The 25,565-nt window shown below is 37.4% G+C and overlaps 1 protein-coding gene across 9 annotated transcripts in view; it reads right to left on the bottom strand.

Annotated features, from left to right (window-relative positions):
• Nucleotides 1-25,565, bottom strand: part of CCDC178 (coiled-coil domain containing 178) — a 604,881-nt gene that overhangs the window by 563,535 nt on the left and 15,781 nt on the right. For all 9 annotated transcript variants that reach the window (XR_011379371.1, XR_011379370.1, XR_011379372.1 and 6 more), the window contains exon 2: nucleotides 14,415-14,495. Coding sequence is in view for 6 of the 9 variants with exons in the window: in XM_051851309.2 (XP_051707269.2) it covers nucleotides 14,415-14,495 (81 nt within the window). In the remaining 3 variants the exon portion in view is untranslated. The remainder of the gene's footprint in view (nucleotides 1-14,414; nucleotides 14,496-25,565) is intronic.

Genomic DNA, 25,565 nt, shown 5'->3' with positions numbered 1-25,565 from the left:
AGGCTTTTAAGGTTACAAAGAGTTCCTTATAAGGTTCTTAATTATTGATTACAAGGGTACAATAAAACACTTAGGTGATAAATGCAGGTTTCAGGTGTGACTGATTATCTATATCATCTCTTGTGAGAGGTTTAGCAGTGAGATAAGGTTCATCTCAATTTCATGAGATAATTTCCTTTCATATTATGTACAAATTTCATTAGTTTGTGGATTTGCTTCTGAATACCTCCAAGTAATCCTACGATCCTTTTTTTCTGGCATTTTCTCAACCTCTTCATCATCACATTCTAGTACTGAAGTACTGAGTTCTTTTGGGGGAGTCATGTTGTCTTCCTTATTATTGTTTCTTAAATTGCTGCATTTACTATGTGGCATTTGTGGAGATACTTGTCAGTTTCTTTTTTGTTTTTTCCCTATAGTGGCTTTTATCTTTAGACTATACCTCTGTGGCTTAGTGGAATATCTTATTTGCAGTGAATACCCAGGGGCATGTGGTAATTGTGGCCAGGGAGCTCTGTTCAGTGATTCAGGATGAAGGGAGTGTCCAAGGTGACACCCAGGTTGGGCATGGTAAATTTCCTCTTTTTTAATCAAAAGGGACATTTGTTCTGCTTTGTTAGTATAGACTCAAACTCACCAACTCTCATTAAAGGAGAGAGGTGCCTGGCACCAGCTTCAGTGGGAACAATATTCATCTGCCGTAAGAACCACACAAAGGATCTGTGAAAAATTGACACTTCATTGGCCCAACATAAAAAAAAGGAGGGAGAAGAATCAAATCAAAAAATTAGACATGAAAAAGGAAATGTAATAACAGACACCACAGAAATAAAAAGAATCATCAGAAATTATTAGGAAGAGCTGTATGCCAACAAACAGGAAACCTATAAGAAATGGGTAGATCCCTAGGCATATACAACCTACCTAAATTGAGGCAGGAAAACAAAACTTAAACAGACCAATAAACAAGATGGAAACAGAAACAGTAATAAAGACCATTCCAACAAATAAAAAGCTCAGGACTGAATGGCTTCACTACTGAAATTTACCAGACATTTAAAAAATTAATACCAATTCTTCACAGGCTATTCAAAACAACCGAAAGGGAAACAATCCTCAAATTCTTTCTATGCAGCCAGCATCACCTTAATTCCTAAACCTGAAAAAGATGCAACAAAGAAAATTACAGACCTATTTCCTTGATGAACATAGACACAAAAATCTTCAACAAAATACTAGCCAATCAAATCCAGCAGCACATCAGAAAGATCATTCACCAGGATCAAGTGGGATTTATCCCTGGTATGCAGGGATGTTTCAACATTCACAAATCAATCAATGTGATACATTACATTAAAAAACTGAAGAATAAAAACCATATGATTATCTCAATAGATGCAGAGAAAGCATTTGATAAAATACAACGTCCTTTCATGATGAAAACTCTAAGCAAATTGGGTACAGAAGGAACATTCCTCAATACAAACATGAGAGTTTATGACAAACACATGGCCAGCATCCTATTGAATGGTGAAAAGATGGAAGCATTCCCACTGAGATCTGGAACCATGCAAGAATGCCCACTCTCACCATTGTTATTTAATATAATCCTGAAGTTTTAGAGCCATTAGGAAAGAAAAAAAAATCAAAGGTAAACAAACTGGGAAGGAGGAAATCAAATTATCCCTATTTGCAGATGATATGATTCTATATATAGGGGATGCAAAATACTCCACTAAGAGACTTTTAGAACTCAAAAGAGAGTTTGGTTAAGTGGCAGGATATAAAATTAACACAAAAAAAATCAGTCTCCTTTGTATACACAGAAAATGCTACGGCTGAGAAAGAACTTCTAAGATCAATCTGATTCATAATAGCTACAAAAAAGTCAAATGCCTTGGAATAAATTTAACCAAGGATCTCAAAAATCTCTACAATGAGAATTACAAAACATTAAAGAAATAAACAGAAGTCTCAAAGAAATGAAAAAATGTCCATGTTTGTGGATTAGAAGAATCTATATCATCAAAATGTACATACAACTGAAAGCAATTTACAGATTCAATGTGATACCAATCAAAATACCAAGGATATTCTTCTCAGATATAGAAAAAATGATGCGTAAGTTCATATGGAAGCACAAGAGACTCTGAATAGCTAAAGCAATCTTATACAACAAAAATGACACCAGATACATCACAATACCAGCTTTCAAAATATACCACAGGGCAGTTTTAATCAAAACAGCTTGGTACTGATAAAAACTGATGGATAGACCAACACAACAGAATAGAAATGCCAGAAATCAATCCATGCATCAATAACCAACTGTACTTGACAAAGGAGATAAAATCAATCCCTGGAGTAAGTACAATCTCTTCAACAAATGGTGCTGGGAAAGCTGGACCTCCACATGAAGAAACATAAAGCAAGATCCTGACCCTACACCTAACACAAAATTCCACTCAAAATGGATTAAAGACTTAAATATATGACCTGATACCATCAAATTATTAGAGTACATTTAGGAAACCTTGAAAAATATTGGCATAAGCAAAGAGTTATTGGAAAAGACTCTAGAGGCACAAACAATCAAAGCCAAAATTGACAAATGGGATTATATCAAATTGAGAAGCTTCTGTACTGAAAAAAATACAAAGTGAAGAGGCAACTGACAGAATGGGAGAAATTATTAGAAAACTAGACAACTGATAAAGGATTAATAACCAGAATATAAAAAGAGATAAGAAACTTAATAACAACAACAAAAACAATACAGTTAAAAAATGGGCAAAGGACTTAGACATTTTTCAAAACAGGAAATGTAAATGGCCAAGAAACACTTTAAACATGTTCAGAATCACTATCCCTCAGGGAAATGCAAATCAAAACCACAATGAGGTTTCATCTCACCCCAGTTAGAATGGTTTTCACACAGAAATCAACAAAAAACAAATGCTAGTGAGGATGTGGGGAAAAAGGTACTCTAATCTACTGTTTGTGGGAATGTAAACTGGTAAAGCCACTATGGAAGACAATATGGCGATACCACAAAAATCTGAATATAGACCTACCATATGACCCAGCCATCCCACTTCTGGAAATTTACCCAAAGAAATTAAGTCAGTAAACAAAAGAGTTATCTGTTCTTCCATGTTTATTGCCGCTCATTTCACAACAGCTAAGATATGAAATCAACCCAAATGCTCGTCAACTGAAGACTGGATAAAGAAATTATGGGAGATGTACACCATCGAATACTACACAGCATTAAACAAAAATAATGAAATCTGGTCCTTTGCAACAATATGCATGAAGCTGGAAAACATCACACTTAGTGAAATAAGCCAGTCCCAAAATGAAAAATACCATATATTCTCCCTGATCTCTGATAACTAATTGAGTACCTAAGGCAATAGAAGTGAAATTGACTCTGAGAAGCAATGACTTTGAACAGCCCTAGCCTTGGTCTTAACTGCAGAGGAACAGTATTTTTTTTTCACTCTATTTGTTGAACCTTTTACTTAGCATAGAGTTAATCATATGTGTATAAAGTTAGTTGTTAATAGATGCTAGTAAAAAATAAGAATGGGAATAGCAGAGTGAGGAGGATGTGGGGTGGGAGGGGAGGTACAGCAGGAAGAATCACCATGTTATTAAAGTTGTAATTATGAAATGTATGAAGCTTGTATTCCTTAAATATAAGGATTTTAGGGGAAATGGCTATTTAAATTTTGATAAGCAAGGTTGTTATCATTTAAAAATGCAATTACCAGAGTGGCAAAAAATGGATAGAAGTTTATAATACAATTTAAATATAAAAATTCTAATACATTCCCTGTTAGGAATTTGGAAAACATTATGCTGAGTGTAATAAGCCAATCCCAAAGGGACAAATACCACTTGTTTTCCTTGATAGGTGACAACTAACTGAGCACCAAAAAGGAAACCTGTTAAAGTGAAATGAACACTATGAGAAACGGTGACTTTATTAGCCCTCACCCTGACTGTTGATGAGCAACTTGATATGTTATCCCTCTGAGTATTTTTTTTGTTTGTTCTACTTAATACTTTTGGGTGAATACTGTAATCAATACACAATTCTTCTTCTTAAGTGCTGAAACTTAACTGAAAAGTGATCTCCGTTAAATGTAAGAGTGGGAATAAGAGAGGGAAGAGATGTGCAATTCGGGACATGCTCAAGCTGACTTACCTCAAACGGTAGAGTTAGAAACATACCAGGGGATTCGAATTCAATCCCATCGAGGTGGCATGTACCAATGCCATCTCACTATTCCCAGTGATCAATTTCTGTTCACAATTGATCATAATGATAGGACTAAGAACCAAAGGGATCACAGAAACAAGAGTAGTGTCTGCAAATATTAGCTGATAGAATAAAAAAGGGAGAGAATGATCCAACATGGGAAGTGAGACACACAGCAGACCCATAGAATGGCAGATATCCTAAACAACACTCTGGCCTCAGAATCAGCCCTTAAGGCATGTGGATCTGGCTGAAAAGCCCATGAGAGTATTTCAGGCATGGAAAGCCAAGACACTCTGGGGGGAAAAAAAAAAAAACCTAAATGGAAGATCTCCGCGAGTGAGATCCCAGTGGAAAGAACGGGTCATCAAAGAAGGAGGTACCTTTCTCTGAAGGGAGGAGAGAGCTCCACTTTGACCATTGCCTTGTCTAAATATGATCAGAGTCAGTGAACTTAGGGGGCTTCCATAGCCTTGGCAGCTCATCACAAGAGCCTAGGGTGATTACTGAGGCCATAAACAAGAGTATCAATTTGTTAAGTCAACAACAGGAGTCACTGTGCATTTACTCCTCATGTAGGATCTTTGTCCTTAGTGTGCTGTACATTGAGATTTAATGCTAAAACTAGTACTCAAACAGTATTTTTCACTTTATGTTTCTGTGTGGGAACAAACTGTTGAAATCTTTACTTAATGTATGCTAAACTGATCTTCTGTATATAAAGAGAAACGAAAATGAATCTTGATATGAATGGAAGGGGAGAGGGAGTGGGAAAGGGGAGGGTTGTGAGTGGGAAGGACGTTATGGGGGGGAAGCCATTGTAATCCATAAGCTGTACCTTGGAAATTTATATTCATTAAATAAAAGTTTGAAAGCAAAAAAAAAAATTCAAATACATTTTTATAGATACATCTATCAAAATGAAAACAGTAGTGCTTTACTTCATATGTGTCCTTTTTTCTAGTGTTTTTAAAGTGTTTTATATTCTAGTAAAAGTTTTGACTTCATAGAAAAGCAAATAATTCTTTGGAAACCCAGGAAACAAGAATAAATCAATTATAAACTGATTAAAATAAAACCGGCAACATTTCACACCAAATGATAATGAGTAACACATTTAAGATACAGCCCAAAAGACAAAGAAAATAGAAAATGTGAGCCAAGGAATTTATCAAATAAAACTGCTTTTTAAGTATAGGCCAAAAAAAAAGTGTTAGGAACATTCAAGCACTGAGAGAACATATTTCCTATGATGCTTCCATGTTGAATCCACTAGACAATGGCTATTGCACAATAAAGATGATGAGAGAAATTTGGCATAAGGACTTACAGGATCTTGAATATAATAGTCTTTTAACTAACATTAGAGCATGGGAAAATGGTAACAGACCAGTAGGTGCAAGAGCTTTCGCTCTGACAATGTACATACATTGCTACTATTAAAAACGTGATTTTGGAAAGGGTGTTAGCACAGCTGTTAAGATGTAATTTGGGATGCTAGCATCCCATTTCAGAGTGACTGGGCTAGAGGTCCAGCTCTTGATTCCAATTCCTCTTCCCATTTCAGCTTCCTATTAATTTGTATTCTGAGAGGCAACAGATGATGACTTAACTATTTGGTTTCCTGGCACCAACACAGGAGACCTGAATTCAGCTATTGATCTGTGCGCTTCAGCCTGGTTTAGTTCTGGTTGCCACAGGCATTTGGGGAGTGAACCAGCATATGGAAGCTAGCTCTCTAATCTCTCTCTCTGCCTTTCAAGTAAAATGAAAATGCATACTTCGTATAAAAAACCATGTTATTGGGCAGGGAATGAGAATACATGATATAATATATGATATATGATATAATAAAGTTATCTTATAGTATAATAAAATTAGCTTATAAATTTAATCTGGGGTTAAATGATATTGTTTTACATTAGAGATTAGGAAAATAGAATGCAAGTGCAGGAAAAGCTTTTTAGCTCATTTTGGTATTTCTCATATTATGGACCAAATATACTATCTAAAAAAGAGAAGATTCTAGCATGTAATTATTGCAAGCTTCAAAGTTATTAAAAAGGACAGAAAATAATACACAGATAAAATGTATAAATGTGTTTAAACATAGAACATTAAAAATAATGGAAAGGATATCTCATTAGCCTTATTTAGAATAGCAAATGGGATAAAATCCCCTATAGTAGATTTTTAGTCTGACCAAAAGGGTCAAATCTAACATTATATACAATCTATACAACATGTAAGTGATCAAGAAAGTCTAAAATTAAGTAATGGGCAGATATATAGTAGGAAAATGAATACAAAACACACCAATTGCATTATCTTGAAATCTGGCAAAACAAAATTCCTATCATATGGTTTTAAAAGAAACAAGTATACACATCTGTAATACTAATACGATTATATAAGACAAAATTATTAATCATTACCATTTATGCATACAGTAACACAGGACCAACTTTGAGATGAAAGAAAAAAACAAAGAACCCTACCAATTTCAATGTAATAAAGATCGAAAGACAAAAATCAGTAGGATATGAGTGCGGGAGGGCAGTACAGTGGGTAAGTCAGCAATTGGGACACTCTCATCCTCTGTGGGGTACCTGATTCAAGCTCTAGCTACTGCACTTCTTATCTAGCTTCCTGCTAATGTGCACCCTGAGGGGCAGCAGATGGCTGCTCAAATACTTAAGTCCCTGCAACACATGTGGGAAACCTGGAATGATTCCCAACTTTGGCCTGGCCCAGCTCCTGCTGTTGCAGGCATCTAATAAATGAATCAGTGGATGAAGATCCCTTACCCCCACTTCTCCCTCTCTCCCTCCCTATCAAGTAAAATAAGTAAATTTTTTTTCAGACAATAATGAGTAAGGATGTATAGTGAACCTCTATCACATAATCTATTAGATAAAAACTTATAGATATAAAACCCCGAGTATTTCATGGGCCTAGATAATACAAAGGTCAAATACTAAATCAAAATCCAATAAAATATAACGTTTATAGCAGGCCTATAATTCATACTCCCAATGGCAGTGAAGGAGAAGCCTCCAAAGAAAGGAGGTGATGAGGTCAAATGTTCTTCATGTTAACAACAGACAACACGGAAAATATAGGAAATGTCCTTTATTAACTCGAGTGTCGCTCCCCATCTTCGTGGAGGAACGACACAGGACCCTGCGCTGTTCTTTCGTCTGCTCGGCCCTCCCCGGGTTTGCTGCTGGTTCTTCCCGGGTTGGCTACCTACATTCCACCTCCGTGGAAGGGCGGTTCCCCCTGCCACTTTTCCCCACTTCCGCGGGGGAGTGGCACACCGCCGGCCGGCTCTCTCGGGGGCTGCACAGGTGTTCCTTCAGATAGATGTTCCTCTTAGATGTTCCTCGTGCATGTTGTCTCTCTCCTCCTTTATAGTCCTTTTCCACCAATCCCAACTCTGCTACCCACACGCCGAGTACGCTGCTCTCCTCCAATCAGGAGCAGGTCCTGCTGTTTATTGGTTGAACTGGAGGCAGCTGTGTAGAAGCTGTTACTCCCTTCTCAGCACCATATTGTGGGAGAGCAGATGCATAGAATAAGTCTTAATTCCAGTAACTTAGTCTAGTCCGAGTTGCTCCCCACAGATCCCCCTTTCTTTTTATTTTTGGCGTTGATACGCGCCTGTCTTCGGTGCCCCGCGGCACACACTCTGCTCTGCTTGCTAGAGTTGCCCACAGGTTCTTACAAGCCCTACCAATCAGGCAAACCGAGTCCGGGTCCTCTCTTCGCCATGTTGTGAGGAGGTTTTTAGGCGCTGATGCGTGCCTGTGTTCGGTGCCCTGCAGCACATGCTCTGCTCTGCTAGAACTGCCTGCAGGTGCTTACAAGCCCTATCAGGCAAACCGAATCCAAGCCCTCTCATTGCCGTATTGTGGGGAGACTTATTAGTGTTGATTCGTGCCTATCTTCGGTGACCTGCAGCTCATACGCTGGTCGAGCTGCCTACTGGTGCTTATCGCCTTACTAATCAGGCAGACCGAATCCAAGCCTTCTCATTGCGGTATTGTGGGGAGACTTATTGATGTTAATTCGTGCCTGTCTTCAGTGACCTGCGGCGCATAAGCTGCTAGCCGCCCACAGGTGCTCACCACCTCCCTAATCAGGCAGACGGAATCCAAGCTCTCTCATTGCCATGTTGAGGGGAGGCCTTATTTTTCTCTATTTCTCTATCTCCGGGCATTCCTATCTCTCCCATTTTACTTCTATCTGCCAGCATTCCTATTTCTACTTCTAAATTTCTGTTTCTCTTATCCCTGTGGCTTCCCGGCGCCCGCCCCGAGGCTGCTTCTCTGCAGCTTCCCGGCTCTGAGCCACGTCAGCCCGCGCTTCTCTCATCTGCACGGCTTCCCGGCTTCGCGCGCGCACTCCGCGGTCTCCGCACCCCTTCGCGCCCGTACCACGGCCTCGCACTAGCCCCACGTTCCCTATCTATTCACGCCCCGTGCTCTCTCTGCACGCAGCAGCTTCCGCGAGTCACACAGCCCCAGCTCACGTTTCCGCCACTGGTATTCAATCTAAGTTCCCCGGGCTAACCTGGCGAATTCAACCTAGCTCACGCGTCTGCGCCTTTTGGTCTGGCTTCCCGTCCTTTGCTCCCCGGGCTAATCTGACGGATTCCAACCTGGCGGCCCACGTCTCTGCCTCTGGTTCCAAATTTTCGCCTTTTGCCCCCCGGGCTGACTTAAAGAATTCCAAGCTGGCTTACGTCTCCGCCTCAGCCTGCCCCCGCGGCTTCAATTTCCCTAACATTTTTCTCTACCCGGTATGTTTCCTAACTTTTTCTTCCAACAATATTCCTCCCTCATTTCTCCTGGCTTCGCCCCACAGTCCGTATCCAAATCTGTTTGTTCTAGCTTTCACTTTCGCTTTCTACCTTAGAGATTTCTCCCAGCTTCCCCCCGTAGTCCGTATCCGAGTCTATGCCTAGGCTTTCAATAGCTTCTTCCGGCACCTTTTCCGTCCGGCTTTCCCCTAGGCTCTTTGCTAGTCTCTCTCTCCGGTATTTTCCCACTTCTTCCCGTTTCTTCCCTCCTAGGTTTCCTATCCGAGTCACGGCACCATTATGTCGCTCCCCCTCTTCATGGAAGAACGACACTAAACGCTGCCTAGGCTTCATATCCGAGTCACGGCACCATTATGTCGCTCCCCGTCTTCGTGGAGGAACGACACAGGACCCTGCGCTGTTCTTTCGTCTGCTCAGCCCTCCCTGGGTTTGCTGCTGGTTCTTCCCGGGTTGGCTACCTACATTCCACCTCCGTGGAAGGGCGGTTCCCCCTGCCACTTTTCCCCACTTCCGCGGGGGAGTGGCACACCGCCGGCCGGCTCTCTCGGGGGCTGCACAGGTGTTCCTTCAGATAGATGTTCCTCTTAGATGTTCCTCGTGCATGTTGTCTCTCTCCTCCTTTATAGTCCTTTTCCACCAATCCCAACTCTGCTACCCACATGCCGAGTACGCTGCTCTCCTCCAATCAGGAGCAGGTCCTGCTGTTTATTGGTTGAACTGGAGGCAGCTGTGTAGAAGCTGTTACTCCCTTCTCAGCGCCATATTGTGGGAGAGCAGATGCATAGAATAAGTCTTAATTCCAGTAACTTAGTCTAGTCCGAGTTGCTCCCCACACTCGAGAGTTTCAATTTGTGGAAAGTTTTTAGCAGAATGTTTCTGGCTGTTAGAAGTGTAATCATAAAGAGCTATGGCATCCATTTGTCCATGGGATATGCCTCCCTGAAGAATGGTATGTTAACTATAAAACTATCTTAATAAAACCTCAAGACGTTCCATAACTAGAAGGCAGAATTCTGAGTAAGCTGCATGGCGTGTGTCATGCTTAGAGATATTATAAATTAATCTGGACCAGACAAAGCACATGGAATGAGGTAATACAGGAGTTGGAGAGCTATATCGATGGGTCAAGGTATCCCTGTATCACTTGTGCTTGAAAATTACCTGTATCCTTAAAACTATTAGTGAATCTACATGTTGAGTCATATATCCAATTCATATGAGTACACTTTGACAATTCAATCCTTTTTATTATCTTATATGTTTAAGTAATTCATTAGGAGAGAAAAAAAGGCTAAAATTTAGTAATCTAATCATCCAAATTAAGATCATATGGAAAAGAAACCCCCAAAAAAGCAGAAGAAAGAGAAGGTAAGTAAGAATATTTGAAATTAATAAAAGAGAAAGCAAAGCAACAACAAAAATCTAGAAATAATCAAAAGGTTAAGAAATTATCACTCTGAAACCTTTATGGCAATGAACAACTGTGGAAGATTATCCAAAGAGTGAACAAACAGGAGAAACAAGTATCTATTATAAATTCTGTACATACAAAGATACAAAATATATCTTAAAATATTATACCAATATACTTAAAATTTAAATGAATAAAAAAGAAAAATTACGACATATCAATATTGAATTAAGAATAAATAACCTCAGTATTTCTAAAGCTCATAAATTATATCAATAATTTATTATATCCCTCAAAATTGAGAGGATAAGAAAAATAATTAAAGCATTACTCTACTTTGTTCAGAGAATGAAAAATGAAGAAACACTCTCCAATTTTGTTGTGATGTTATAAAACCCTGCCAAAATCAGACAAATACACAAGGAAACTTAGAGGCTAATGTTACTCAATAGTATAGATGTAAAAATCATAAACAAATGGTTATCAAACCTAATCCAGCAATATATTTATCTCCCTTTCTCTCTTTCCTTTCCTCTCAAAAAATGTTAAAAATAAGAAATAAGAAAGATGTGCATTTTCAATACCTCCATTCAACAGAGCACTAAACAATCTAGAATGGATGAAAGAAAGTTGCAAAATTATATTGACACAAAAATAAAAATGAAAACTCGTTATATTCAAACAATCTAAAAAGTACTAGCGAGTTAACAGGAAGTTAAAGATTGCGATGAGATTAAATATATAATACTATATCTATGTATCATATTAACATTCTATTTATAATGTATAAAACTGATTTGTAAGGGATGAGTGACAATAGGATTATACCCCTTAAGGTGGATTATTAGTGCAAATATTTAATTTTATCAATGCACTCTATACTTGACTTATATTTCAGGTATTTCTATATATGTGAAACAATTTCTATTTTAAATATGAAAATACTGTTTTATAAAAACTATATGTAATATATTTGATACATATAGAACATATGGAAAAGATACATTCTGAGAAACCTTAGTAAATAGAAAAATTGAAGCAATGTCAGTATTTTCATACAAATAAATGTAATACTGACATGAATTACAGTTTTGTATTTACTGAACATAAACATTACATTTGTAAAAATGTACTATTATTTGTTATATTAAATAGACCTAACCATTTGTAAACATGAGTTACCTAAAAATATTGTTGGTTAGGATGTTTAATACTTACAGCTATAACTGTATAGAACATAAAAAAAGTTTAATAATTTGTTTTACACTCACATCCAAGGGGACAAAATAATTGTCCAGTTTCTTTCTTACATTTTAATGAGAATTCTGGTATCACCACGGTAGTTTCATGATGATTGGCAGAACATCAGCAAAGGATTTATTTTGGCAATAAACAAGGAACTTATTAAGAAAAGTATTATGTTGAATACCGTGTGACAGATATTAGTATGTAGGACCTCATACTGTATTCTCCTGATGATCCTAATTGAGCACAAACATTCTCAAACATGGATACAACATTAGATAAACTACATCATCCCACAAAGATTGCTTTAGACTTATAATTTTAAAATTTGCCAAGATATTATATTATACATTGAAGTCTGACAAATTATTGTGATCATTTCAATGCTTGGCTTAATGAGCCAAGTGTTCTTGGTGGTGCTCGGTAGAATATAGAGTTTAATGAAGGCATGATGGCATGATATCAAAGAGATGGAAGTTAATCTTAACTGATAATCGCTATTGATGTCAGAATTCCAAATTATTTTTAATGTCATCTGAATACAGAAATCCCATACTTGCCAGCCGAGCACATTTTAAAAGCAATTTATTAATCCTATTATTTTCCAAACAACCAGATATATTTTCATTTTTATGCATGTACAGAAATAATCTGTGTCACAGAATACTTTCCCTCTCAATCATGTGAGTTGCAGTTTTCGTTGACTTTGTATATTTCTTCAATGCATAAAATGAAGGTGGGTAGCCCAAGTCATGGTTAACATGATGAATTTTCTAGCTTTTGCTTGAAAACCAAGATAGATTGGTCACTTCTGAACCAATACAAAATAAATAGACCTTGTCAAGTCAATCAAAGGGAAATCACCAGCTCAGTTCTCCAAAGTCTTGGAACAAACTATTAATTAGTCTAATTAACCATTTAAGCAATCCAAACCTGTTATTTTCAGGTATTGAAACATGATGCATTTTTATATATGACTTCATTACTCTAATTTGTTCCAAATTGTGTCCTTGAGAAAAATCATTTTAAATTAGATATTTTTGCTAATCTGAAGTTTCAAAGTTTCCACAATGAAAAAAAATTTTGCTTAAAATTCACTATACAAACTCTACGAAAATGAATTTTTTAAAACTAAAACTTTAGAGGCAATAAAGAGTGAAATCCAAAATGATTCTAATATTCAGAAAATAGGTGTGATGATCTCAGTGCAAACTTCTATCCAAGATTATAATTCTACAAAAAAATCCACTGTACTATGACATCATCCATATTTGGAATTATGAAACGACTGCGTTTATCATCTCAGAGAAGACTGTAATGATTTGATTACAGTATTAATCTCAACAATCTTCTCCTCCAAGTATTCAATTCTTTTGCAATGTGACTTTACACAAAGAAGTGGAGTCTAATCTCCCGCACCTAGACTGAGTTATCTGCAACTTGCTTTGGTCAATAAAACGTAGAAGAAATGATAACTTGCAAGTCCTGAGCATTGAATATCCTGTGCCTTTGCCCCATATCTTGAACCCCTGCCAATGCTAAAGATCAGGTCCCTAACATTCTGCTGGAGTAGGAAAGACAGCATAGTAAACCAGGTCAACCTAATTTTCTAGGCCAAAGCCCTACACATGTGACAGATCTTCCACCAAAATGAGAAGAATCACTAAACGGTGCTTAGAAAACTTGTGGCTTTAAAGATGTATGAATGATCCATAGGGAGCAAAATTTCCTAAGAATCTCACATACGAGTGAGCTACCATGAATGTTTGTGGTGCTGGATGCACCTGCATTTTTGTGGTTGTTAACATAGAATCAGTGAAGCAACAGATAACTGATTAAAAAAAAAAAAAAAACTATTGTTCCAAGTTACTCAGATACTTTCTATAGCAGGGTTAGCAAACATTTTTCATAAAAGGCAAGAAATTAATAATTTTAAGGTTTGGGGCTACATGCAGTCTCTGTTGTATATTCTTTTATGTTTTGTTTTACTTTCATTTTACGATTCTTCACAAATAGGATAGCCATTCTTGGCTCTGAGGCTGTATGTAAAAGGTACTGTCATGATTTGAGCCAGGAGTTGTGATTTTCTGATCTCTTGCTTTATATTATGGCAAGATATGATACGATACTGCAGAATAAAAGATACCAGAGCTCAGGATGTAAAGCAACAGAGCAAAGCCACGCAATAAGACCTAATGCAATTTTTGAAATAGAATTACATCACTGTTTTCATTTTTTATTTTTTGTGTTTATCTTCAGTGGTGTACTGACAAAAGTCTAATAACCAGCTGACAGAGGTAGGAAATATTACCAGCCTGGCCAAGTTCAAGCTACCCAGAGAGTGGATTTGAGACAAGTTGCACACAACTCAGTAAGAGGTGATTCCAGCACATCACTGTTAGAATACTTACCTATTTTACTGCTGTGCTGTAGTTCAGTAGTAATCATAAACTGTAATTGATTATAACTCTGAGAGTGTGTTTTCCTTAAACTGATTTGCCTTTTTCACTTACCTACTTTCTTGATACAGGTAGGCTTTAGCTTTTTTTTTTTATCCCTGATGCCAAAAAAGATGAATATATTTGTAGCTGCCTTATTCTCTCAATGATCTGAATTCTATATCCCAATACTCCATTTTCAAAGAAGCCAATTTAGGATTAACTTACCTGTCTTGGCTTGATCATCTCCAGCCGGAGAAGGGGAAATTTTCTTATTTTCAGGCATGGTTATTGATGGTACTTTGAGACCTAGTTACAAAGAAAACTATTTAAATATCATGAATCATTTTTTTTATTTAACTTCTCTACATTTGTCAATCTAAGAACTGATAGTGTCAGAAAAAATATATTAAAACTAAATTATGTTTAAAATGCAGGAAACCCAATAATGTACTCTTTTTCCTATTAGGACTACTATGCTGTCATTCAGGGACATCAAATAAAAAATCTTCCTGAAGGCAGAATATTTGATATTCTACTTTATGGGAGACCTGAAAAGATGTCTGGCCTGACCACTAAATAATCCAGCACTGGTCACTGTAGCCATGGATTCAAAGTCCTATCAGAATTCTGGAACCTACAATATTTTCATTTCATATGATAAAAGTTTTACGTGATTAGCATCTCTACTTTACTTTCCTTCAAGTCCTTTATTTAAACATTATGGAGAAACTCAAATGCATACAAAGGTAGAGAGAAAAATGTAATGGGCTACTATGTGTCCATCAATCAATTTCAACAATTTATCAACTTGTCACCAATCTACCTCCCATACTCCTGTCCACAGTGCTAACCTACCCTTGATCATGGTTAAACAAATTTCAGATAATGCACTATTATATTTGCAAATATATCAAAAAATGTTTTAAACATGGTCAGTAGACCAATAATCTGACAGTAAGTATGTCTAATTATCATTAAATATATATTCTATTCACATTTCTTCCATTTTCATGTATTTTTCTCTTAAAAATTTATTAGCATTGAAATATAAAGTCCACAAATAGCATTTAACTCAAGTGTTTTAATTATCTTTAATCTATGAATTATACATACATTGTTCTTTCTGTAATTTTATCTCTGTAGAAATAAAATCAAATATTCTGTCCTACAGCATTTTCTACATTGTTGATAATCTCCCTATACTGTTTTCAATGAGTTCTTCTCCTCCATATTTCCTGTAAATTAGTATCTATTAGAAATTTAAACTGTTGAACAAAAGGATAAGTCTATAACCACAGATATGAAACTTGCCTCATTTAATTTGTAGAACAAAATCATCATAGTTTAGAGATGAAAATCATCTAGCTCAATTTTTTAATTTTATAACCTGGACATTTTGAATGAAATTGTTAAATTTATTCAGGGTAAAAAGACTTTTGGAAAACTGCTATGAAAGAAAACCATGAATCTAAGTTCAGTGTTTTTTTCAAATAAATCAATCTGGCTCATAAAGAATGAATTATTAAAGGAAAGGAAAATATAGAAAAATCATAATTAAACTTTATATCACCATTTTAATTTTTTAACTTAAGCTTATAATAAAAACATACAATTTTCAGGGTAGGTGTTTAGCCTAGTAGTTAAGATAAACACATTCCATATTCCATGCCTGAGTTCACTGCTTCTAACTCTAGCATCCTGCTAACGCAGACCTGGTAGGTACAAGGGATGGTTCAAGTAATTGGGTTCCTGCCACTCATGTGAGAGACCAGGATTAAGTTCCTGGCTTCCAGTGTTGACCTGGCCTGGGCATCGTAGACATTTGAAGTATGAACCAGCAAACAAGAAGGCTGTCAAAGTAGCATGTGCACATTTGCTTGCTCCCTCCCTGTCTCTCAAATATTTTTCGAAGTGACTAGATAACAAAAATCAACAAAAATTAAAGCTATAGAAACTGATCCAAAGATACTTCAGATAATGCAATTACCAGATTAATAAACTATCAAATACATGTTTATAACGTTTTAATTTTTAAGGACTAAAATCTGTGAAAATTAGTATTGTCAACTTGAAGCCAGTGAGGAATCCATGAGCTAAAAATTCTGTAACTGTAATTCTCAACTCCCAGGTTCTATGTAAAAGTAGATTTGACAAAACTGAGGAAAGAACTGGTAAATCAAATTGAGAAGAAAACCATACCGAATGAAGCCTGCAGTTCTGACGGGGTGGAAAATTCATACTCAAACATAAAATTCAAGGCTCTTCCCCTCCACTTTCAGGAAGATGGAATATATGTGTTTTCCCGTGTTTTTCCAAGAACAACAAACCACCCTAGCCATTATGTATAAAACAAACACAAGACGACTGAAAGGTAGAGAGAAGAAGCTGACAGTGCAGGAGCCTTTGGGGCAGAGGAGTGATGAGGTGATGAGTTTCTGAGATTTTCTTTTTCCTTTAAATGTCCCAAACCAGAGGCTGAAGAAAACAGCAATGCCAACGGCTGCAGATCAAATAAAGCTCCCGTTACAGTGTCCTTGCTTGAGCCAGTGTGTCAGGGAGGGGGCAGCTTAGTAAGAGCAAACGCATTTAGACAGTAACATCTTTACTCCCAACACAACGGAAAATTCTGTGGTCCCACACAGGCTGAATGAGAGGCCTAGGCTACAGACACACTTGCTAGACTGTAACGAGGCATTCCCCAAACCCCTGCTGGAGGGAGGCGGCGGCCAGGTAGGGATCCAGTTCTTTAATCTCCACTGATTTGGGTTCAAGCACCATCACCCCATCCAATGACAGTGTCAGCTGGAGACAAGGTGGGAATCCTGGTCTTCCATGTGCTTCAGTAATGGGGTACCCTTTCTATTTCCCACTGTGGAAGGTCGAAGCAGGCTTAATAGTGAGTCACAACTTATACCACGACCCAGCAGTAACGAGAGTGCACCAGTTGCACAATGTCAGTGAAGGTCAGACAGGGAGCAATAACCAGGCACTCCTGCTGCTCCCTGTCAGTAAAGGCCTTGGCAGGGTGTGGAACCCCCATCCATACCCAGCAATAAGACATGTGCAAGGTGCAAATTAAAGCCAAAATGAGACATCTATACACCTGGCAGAATAGCCCAAAAACAAAAAAGAAAAAAAAAATGGATGAAGAGCAGGTGTTTAGACAGTAGGACAGCAGTTTAGATTCCACTTGAGACAATTGCATCCCATGTTGGTGTGTCTGGTTTGAGATGCAGCTCCACTTCTAATTCCAGCTTCCTGCTAATGTGCACCATGGGAAGCAACAGGAAAATTCAAGTATTTAATTTCCCTGCCACCCACATGGGAAACCTCAGCTGAGTCTTGGTTTCAGCCTAACCCAACTCTAGCTGTTGCAGGCATTTGAGGAGTGAACCAGCAGATGGAGGTGCTCACTCTCTCTCTGAAAATGAAAAACTTTCAAAGCTTTTTATTATAAAAAAAAGTGTGCACAAATATCAAATGCTGGCAAAAAAATATGGAGAAACTGGGTCACTTATACCTGGTAGAATGTAAAATGATGTAACTGTTCTGGAAACTAGCTTGGTAGTTCTTTGTAAAAGTAAAAATGGACTTACCAAAATGACCCAATCAATTTCAGTTCACAATTGATCATAATGAAAGGACTAAGAGTCAAAGGGAGCACATAAACAAGTCTAGTATCTGCTAACACCAACCGATAGAATAAACAAAGGGGAGAGTGATCCAACATGGGAAGTGAGATACTCAGCAGACTCATAGAATGGCGGATGTCCTAAATAGCACTCTGGCCTCAGAATCAGCCCTAAAGGCACTCGGATCTGGCTGAAAAGCCCATGAGAGTATTTCAGGCATGGAAAGCCAAGACACTCTGGCAAAAAGATCTCTGTGAGTGAGATCCCAGTGGAAAGAACAGGTCTTCAAAGAGGGAGGTGCCTTTCTCTGAAGGGAGGAGAGAACCTCCACTTTGACTATGACCGTGTCTAAACAAGATAAGAGTCGGAGAACTCAAGGGGCTTCCATAGCCTTGGAAACTCATAACTGGTGCATAGGGAGATTACTGATGCCATAAACAGGAGTGTCAATTGGTAAAGTCAACAACAGGAGTCACTGTGCACTTACTCCTCATGTAGGATCTCGGTCCTTAACGTGCTGTACACTGAGGCTTAATGCTATAACGAGTACTCAAACAGTATATTTCACTTTGTGTTTCTATGGGGGTGCAAACGACTGAAATCTTTACTTAATGTACACTAAACTGATCTTCTGTAAAAAAAAAAAAAAAAAAAGAAAGAAAGAAATTTTCAATTCCCAACTTGACTCTCACTGGGATTAAACATGACAATAGGTTTGATCTGATTTCATCATCATTTAAAAAAAATCATCTATTATTTTTCACTTTATGTTTCTGTGTGGGAGCAAACTGTTGAAATACTTATTTAAGGTATACTAAGCTGATCTTCTGTATATTAAGATAATCGAAAATGAATCTTGATGTGAATGGAAGGGGAGAGGGAGTGGGAAAGGGGAGGGTTGTTGGTGGGAGGGACGGTATGGGGGGGGAAGCCATTGTAACCCATGAGTCGTACTTTGGAAATTTATATTCATTAAATAAAAGATAAAAAAAAAAAAAAAGAAAGAAAAGTTACGAAAAAAGGGTCCAGCATAGGGGGTAAAGCTGCCACCTGCAGTGCTGGCATCCCATATGGTCACCAGTTCAAGTCCTGGCTGCTCCACTTCAATCCAGCTCTCTGCTATGTCCTGGGAAAGCAGTAGAAAATGGCCCAAGTCCTTGGGCCCCTGTACCCATGTGACAGACCTAGAGGAAGCTCCTGGCTCCTGGCGTCAGGCCAGCACAGCTCCAGCTATTGGGCCATTTAGGGAGTGAACAAGCAGATGGAAGACACCCCCCGCCCCGCCTCTTCCTCCTTGTTACTCTGCCTTTCAAATAAATCTTTTAAAAAAAGAAAAATTACCAAAATGAAACTGATTTTCACCCAGAAATTTGTGCATGAATATTCCTAGCAGCTATACCCATAATAGCCAAAACCTGCACATTACCTAAACGCTCTTCAATATTCACCCATTCACAAATTGTGGTACTTCTAAGTCATGAAATATACTCTAGAAAAACACTGAAAGACTGAAAGGAACACGTTGTTTCTTGGGGTGTGAGGTCGAAAATCACACATACAGCCACTTGGAGGAAACGCTCATTAATTTTTCTAAGTGAAAAAAAGTCAATGTCAAAGGGATGCATGCTGCATGATTCCATTTACATTCATAACACAAAATAACTATAGATATGGGGAACAAATTGGCTATTGTCCATGGCTAAGAATGGAAGAGAAGTAATGTCAGAGACTGCAGTGGCAATTGTATAGTTGAGCATCTTCATTGCAGTGGTGGTTACAAAAGCCTGTGTACTGACAAGATTTAGTAGAGTTCTACACATACATCTGGATGCATTAGTGGTGAAATATTCATGAGCTGTATGGTTTGTACCAATATGAATTTTGTGACTACTGTTGTGCAGTGGTTATGAACAACACTAATCTAGTATTGGGGCATGATGGGTAAAGAGGACATAAGACCTACCTGTATAGTTCTTTGAAATTTCCTGTGAATCTATAATCATTTAAAACTGTTTAAAGGAAATATGATAGCTAGACAATCCTGATGTTTATGGGAATTAAAAATACACAAATACCTATGGAATAGAATATGTATTTACAACGGAACTTGGAAAATATGTTGGACAGTGATCATAAACATGATAGCATATGAGATTTAAGGAGATGTAAGAAGGTGGTAGGTGTCTATACTAAATGGTGTTCTACGGTGTCCTCTTTGAGGAGTTGCCAATAACAAGCTAGGAGACTCTAGCAGAGTTGTCTATGCAGAGCTTACCAAGCTGCAAAGGTCCAAAAGCAGAAATGTACTTAAGTAGAAACAGTAGTCATAAATTTATTAATTCTAGAAACCAATCCTAATGCACGAGTATAAATTAACAGCAATGACAACGAAAAAAAGGTCTATTACATTTCAGTTGACATTCAGCTACAGCATTTTATCATCCTGGCAAGATCTCCCCTGCCTGGTTCCCTCAGGCTATTTTCATCAGTAGCAGGCTACCTTGTTAGCTTGCCAGTAGGGTAAAATCTCAGATCCTTCACAGTTCTGGCCAAAGATTTGATCATTAAATTTTCAAGAACTTTACAAGTTATTCGAGATGATGTTGGTAGCTTGGAATCAACCCTGATGAGTGGATTCACATCATGGAAATCAACAAATGCCACAAATCAAGTTTTGTTTCTGTTTTTTGTTTGTTTGTTTTTTGTTTTGTTTTGTTTTGTTTTGTTTTTGCCCTGACAGGTGGCTATTTAACATTTGTTGACCCACCACTAAAACAAGATAGAAGCAGTATTCACAAGACTCAAAGTAACTTGTATCCATCTCTCACCCAAACAAGAATTCATCGCCCATTGCAAATTATTCCACCCAGCTTCAAACAAGTCAGGAACAAGGAACAGCCACACACTAAGCACAAAAGATTCCTTAGTGCCCACATGCATGTCAAAAGTAACCCAATGTAACCCATACCAGACTTCCTTGAGGTTGTCCTGTGTAAGAAATACACCTGCACAGAGCCCTGACCAGGGCTAGTTGAGGTGCTGTGTGTTGAGGGAGGGGGAGTGTCTCTTCACATAACAAAAATCCCCTGAACTGTCCACCTCCCCACATTGAACCAGTTGGCAAAACCTCTTATTGCCAAACTGTCTCACTTGTTCTCCAGCATAAACCCTCAGTAAAACTTGTATATATTTGCACACACTGGCTTCTTGTCAATTCCCATTACAAGGGAACCAAAAATATCATGTTGATATCATCATTACCAATGAAAACTTCACTAAAAGGTATAATAAGGGCTCTATCATTAGGCAAAACATAAGGCTGGTGGAAGATAGGATGAGAGTTACAAATGTAAACCCCAGGAAACACTTAACTTTTAAGATGGGTCCTGAATGATTTATTGAGCCTAAAATTCAAATTGGAGCCAACCAGCTATTTGCTGACTGAGGTCAGCAGCACTCTGTTATATCTTGTGTTCCTGAGAGAAAGTTTGCCATCCCTGCCTTGGCAAGTTCTTTTATCAACTGCAGAGATAGCTAGCTTCCAAAAATCTCATTTCACCACTCTTCTGACATGACCAATGAACTGTGACCTGTTGGCAGCTTTAAAAATTAACCAATTGGAATGGAGTGCTTTTTCTGCAAACTTGCACCCCCTTATTTCTAGAGTAGGCTGGGGTAAGAACCTGGGCAAGAACTTTATAAAAGACAGGCCCTCTCTGTGTCCCTTCTAAGCTCACTTTATCATTTGCCGAGGTTGTGTCTCTCCACTGTGCAATCCTGAAATAAACTCTCCCTTTTATACTGACATTTTTTTCTAGTGAACTTTTACTGACACAAGTATGTTGACTGAATTGGGCTAGATCATCCATGCTGGGATATGTTCAAAGACAATAATGAACTGATAATTTGGTTCTGAAACCAGGATATGAGGAGGAATAGAGTCATAAAAATGGACTGACAGGTAGGGGCCAGGGCTAATTTTTAGGTTTAAAAAACTTAAAGGCATGAATTGTTCCAAATCTCATATCCACCTAACCTCTCTATGTCCAACTTATCCCCTTTGAAAAATATCACCTCCTGCTTCAGAGAGGAAATAAAAGGAATCACACTTAAATTTGAATTAATTCATCATCATAAAACCTACAATGCAATGACACATGTGCACTTCCTTCCACTTTGGCAACACAGAAGTATACTCCCTACTACTTTGTCTTAAGCATCTACTTGTGCTGGGGAGTTCATAAAACCACTTCTCTTTCATCATTACTCCAATGACCACCTAAAATTCGTCTTACTAGAATTCTCTTTTATGTTACTTTAACAATCTTTTCTCTTTAACAATCTTTAACAATCTTTTCTCTTGGTATTCACACATTTCTTCTGTCCTACCCCATCAAAACAAATGGAATGCCTTAGTTTACATTACTACAGTCGATGAAGAGCTCAACTACTGATCATCTTTCTCCTACTCTTATTTGTGGAAATAAGAATAAGCGATTATTATTATTATTATTACATTTTTATAACTGTTTTCTCTTAAGGATTGAATAGGGTTAGGCTCTCCAAACTCATGCAGATAAACTTTTTTAAAAAAATTTATTTACAGTATACAAATTCCATGTATTTCATGTACACAGATTAAGGAACACAATGATATTTCCCACCTTACCCTCCCTCCTGCCCCCACTCCTTTCTCTTCTATTCCCTCTCTTAAGTTTTACAATGATCTACGTCCATACAATTAACTCTATACTAAGTAATGAGTTCAACAAATCATGTGAAGAAAAAAACAGTGTTCCTCAACAACAGAAACAAGGGCTATAAACAATCACCAAAGCTCAAAATGTCAATTTGACTCCTACACATTACATGTTTGTTATAGATCAAGGAAAACATATGGTATTTGTCTTTTGAGGACTTATTTCACGAAGTATAATGGTTTCTACTTGCATCCAGTTCATTGCAAAAGACAGGCTTTCATTCTTTTCTATGGCTGAGTAGTATTCCATAGTGCATTTATACCATAATTTCTTTATCCAGTCATCAGTTGATGGATAACTGGGCTAATTTCACATCTTAGCTATTGTGAATTGAGCTGCGATGAACATGGGGGTATGGATAACTCTTTCATATGCTGATTTCATCTCCCTTGGGTAAATTCCCAGGATTGCTGGGTCATATGGTAGATCTATTTTCAGTTTTCTGAGGTATCTCCATACCATCTTCCAGAATGGCTGCACTAGTTTAAATTCCCACCAACAGTGGGTTAGGGCACATTTTTCTCCACATCCTTGCCAGCATTTATTGTTTGTTGATTTCTATATGAGACCCATTTGAACTATGATGAGGTGAAACTTCATTGTGGTTTTAATTCATATTTCCCTAATGGCTAGTGATCCTGTTTTTTTCATTAGCCTTTTGGCTGCATGAATTTCCTCTTTTGAAAAATGTCTGTTCAAATCCTTTGCCCATTTCTTAACCAGATTACTTGCTTTGTTGAGTTTCTTGAGCTCTTTATGGATTCCAGATATTAATCCTTTATCAGCATAATAGTTTGCAAATACTGTTTCCCATCCTATTGGTTGCCTCTTCACTCTGTTAAGTGTCTTCTTTGCTGTCCAGAAGCTTCTCAGCTTGCTGGAATCAAATTTGTCTATTTTGGCTTTGTCTATGCTTCTTTGCCTATGCCAAAGTCTTGCAGAGTTATCCCAATGTTCTCCTTTACTAATTTGATGGTATCGGGTACTAGATTCAGAGTCTTGATCCATTTTGAGTTGATTTTTGTATGTAGTGTAAGGTAGGGGTCTTGTTTTACACTTCTGCATATAGAAATTCAATTTTTCCAGCACCATTTGTTGAAGAGACTGTCTTTTCTCCAGGGATTGATTTTAGCTCCTTTGTCATAGATCAGTTTTTTTTTTTTTAGGATGGTGCCAGAAGAATCACTATTGGCCATTATTTCTATTTGCTTTTATTTATACAATTGAGATTTATACCTCTTTTTTTTAACTTGTATTTAATGAATATAAATTTCCAAAGTACGACTCATGTGTTACAATGGCTTCCCCCCCATACCGTCCCTCCCACCCACAACCCTCCCCTTTCCCACTCCCTCTCCCCTTCCATTCACATCAAGATTCATTTTCGATTATCTTAATATACAGAAGATCAGCTTAGTATACATTAAGTAAGGATTTCAACAGTTTGCTCCCACACAGAAACATAAAGTGAAAAATAATAGATGATTTTTTTAAATGATGATGAAATCAGATCAGACCTATTGTCATGTTTAATCCCAGTGAGAGTCAAGTTGGGAGTTGATAATTTCTTTTTTTTTTTTTTTTTACAGAGGATCAGTTTAGTATGCATTAAGTAAAGTATGCATTAAGTAAAGATTTCAACAGTTTTCACCCCCATAGAAACACAAAGTGAAATATATTGTTTGAGTACTCGTTATAGCATTAAATCTCAATGCACAGCACATTAAGGACAGAGATCCTACATGAGGAGTAAGTGCACAGTGACTCCTGTTGTTGACTTTACCAATTGACACTCCTGTCTATGGCATCAGTAATCTCCCTATGCTCCAGTCATGAGTTTCCAAGTTTTTATTAGATTATATACTGTTTCCCTTTGTGACTGGTAAATGATGGCACTCTTAGGCTGGCATCTTGAGAAATGACCACATTCCTCAAACTCTATTTGCTTCCCCTTGGTTAACAAAAAAAAAAAAAAAAAAAAATCTGAGATATCCTAAAATTAATTACAAGGAATAGAGAGTAGAGGGGAAATAAGGGAAGTTAATCTGTTAACCAGAAGACTGTTTCACATCACTAATTGTTGAATCTTTACCAAAGCCACTGCCACATCCTGTTTACATATAAACTTCTCATACTGTTAATCCTAACCAATTAAGATGTAGCAAGTACTTTTCCTTATGTACTTCCCTGCTATCTGAAGCTTTCCTTGACCCTTGTTTTAACCCACCCCTATTTCCTACAGACAACAAAGGTACAATGTAAACAGCTTAAACTTTCCTTCTCTAAAGTTCATGAAAGGACTCAGCTCTAGTGCACATCTGCTCAACTGCCACCTGACCCTGCTAATAGAAACTTGTCCTAAACCTCATCCTTCTACTGGCAAGCACCAGGAACAGTTTCATAATCTTTTCTTTTACAGAATCCCGGGTCTCAAGCATTTTGGCTTAACATTGCTAAAGTAAAATTATTGAGCCATCTATCATTCTGAACCAAAAAACTCACTTTATACATTTTATCTCACAATGTTATATGTAATGTCTTGTTTTTAAATACTCTGATGGTGATATATTGCATAACAATATAAAAAATAACCCTGTATCCTGAAATCTCACCTAAGAAATAGCTAACGACAAAATTTAAATTACTCTGTAGTCCTCAGTGTTTACATATCCCTCCCTCCCTTACCAGAAACTACAACCATCAAAAATATATCACAATTTCAGCATATTTTCATTATATTCATAAATCAAAATAGTGTATAGCATTTGTTTAGCTTTCAAAATTTATATGAATGTTATTATACTCCAAAAATTATTCTTTTCCCCCTTTATTCCAATTTTTAGGTTTATTCATGTTGTTATATGTAGCCATATTCTGTTTTACTGCTTTACAGAATTCCATTCTATTAGTGTATCAGTCTACTATTGATGGAGACATATCAGTTGTTTTCAAATATTTTCCCTATTGTTACCAAGCCAGCTATA

The sequence above is a fragment of the Oryctolagus cuniculus genome, chromosome 10, assembly GCF_964237555.1.
Source record: "Oryctolagus cuniculus chromosome 10, mOryCun1.1, whole genome shotgun sequence".
Lineage (NCBI taxonomy): Eukaryota > Metazoa > Chordata > Mammalia > Lagomorpha > Leporidae > Oryctolagus > Oryctolagus cuniculus.
Note: the sequence above shows the minus strand (reverse complement) of the source record. Positions and strands in the feature narration are given on the sequence as shown.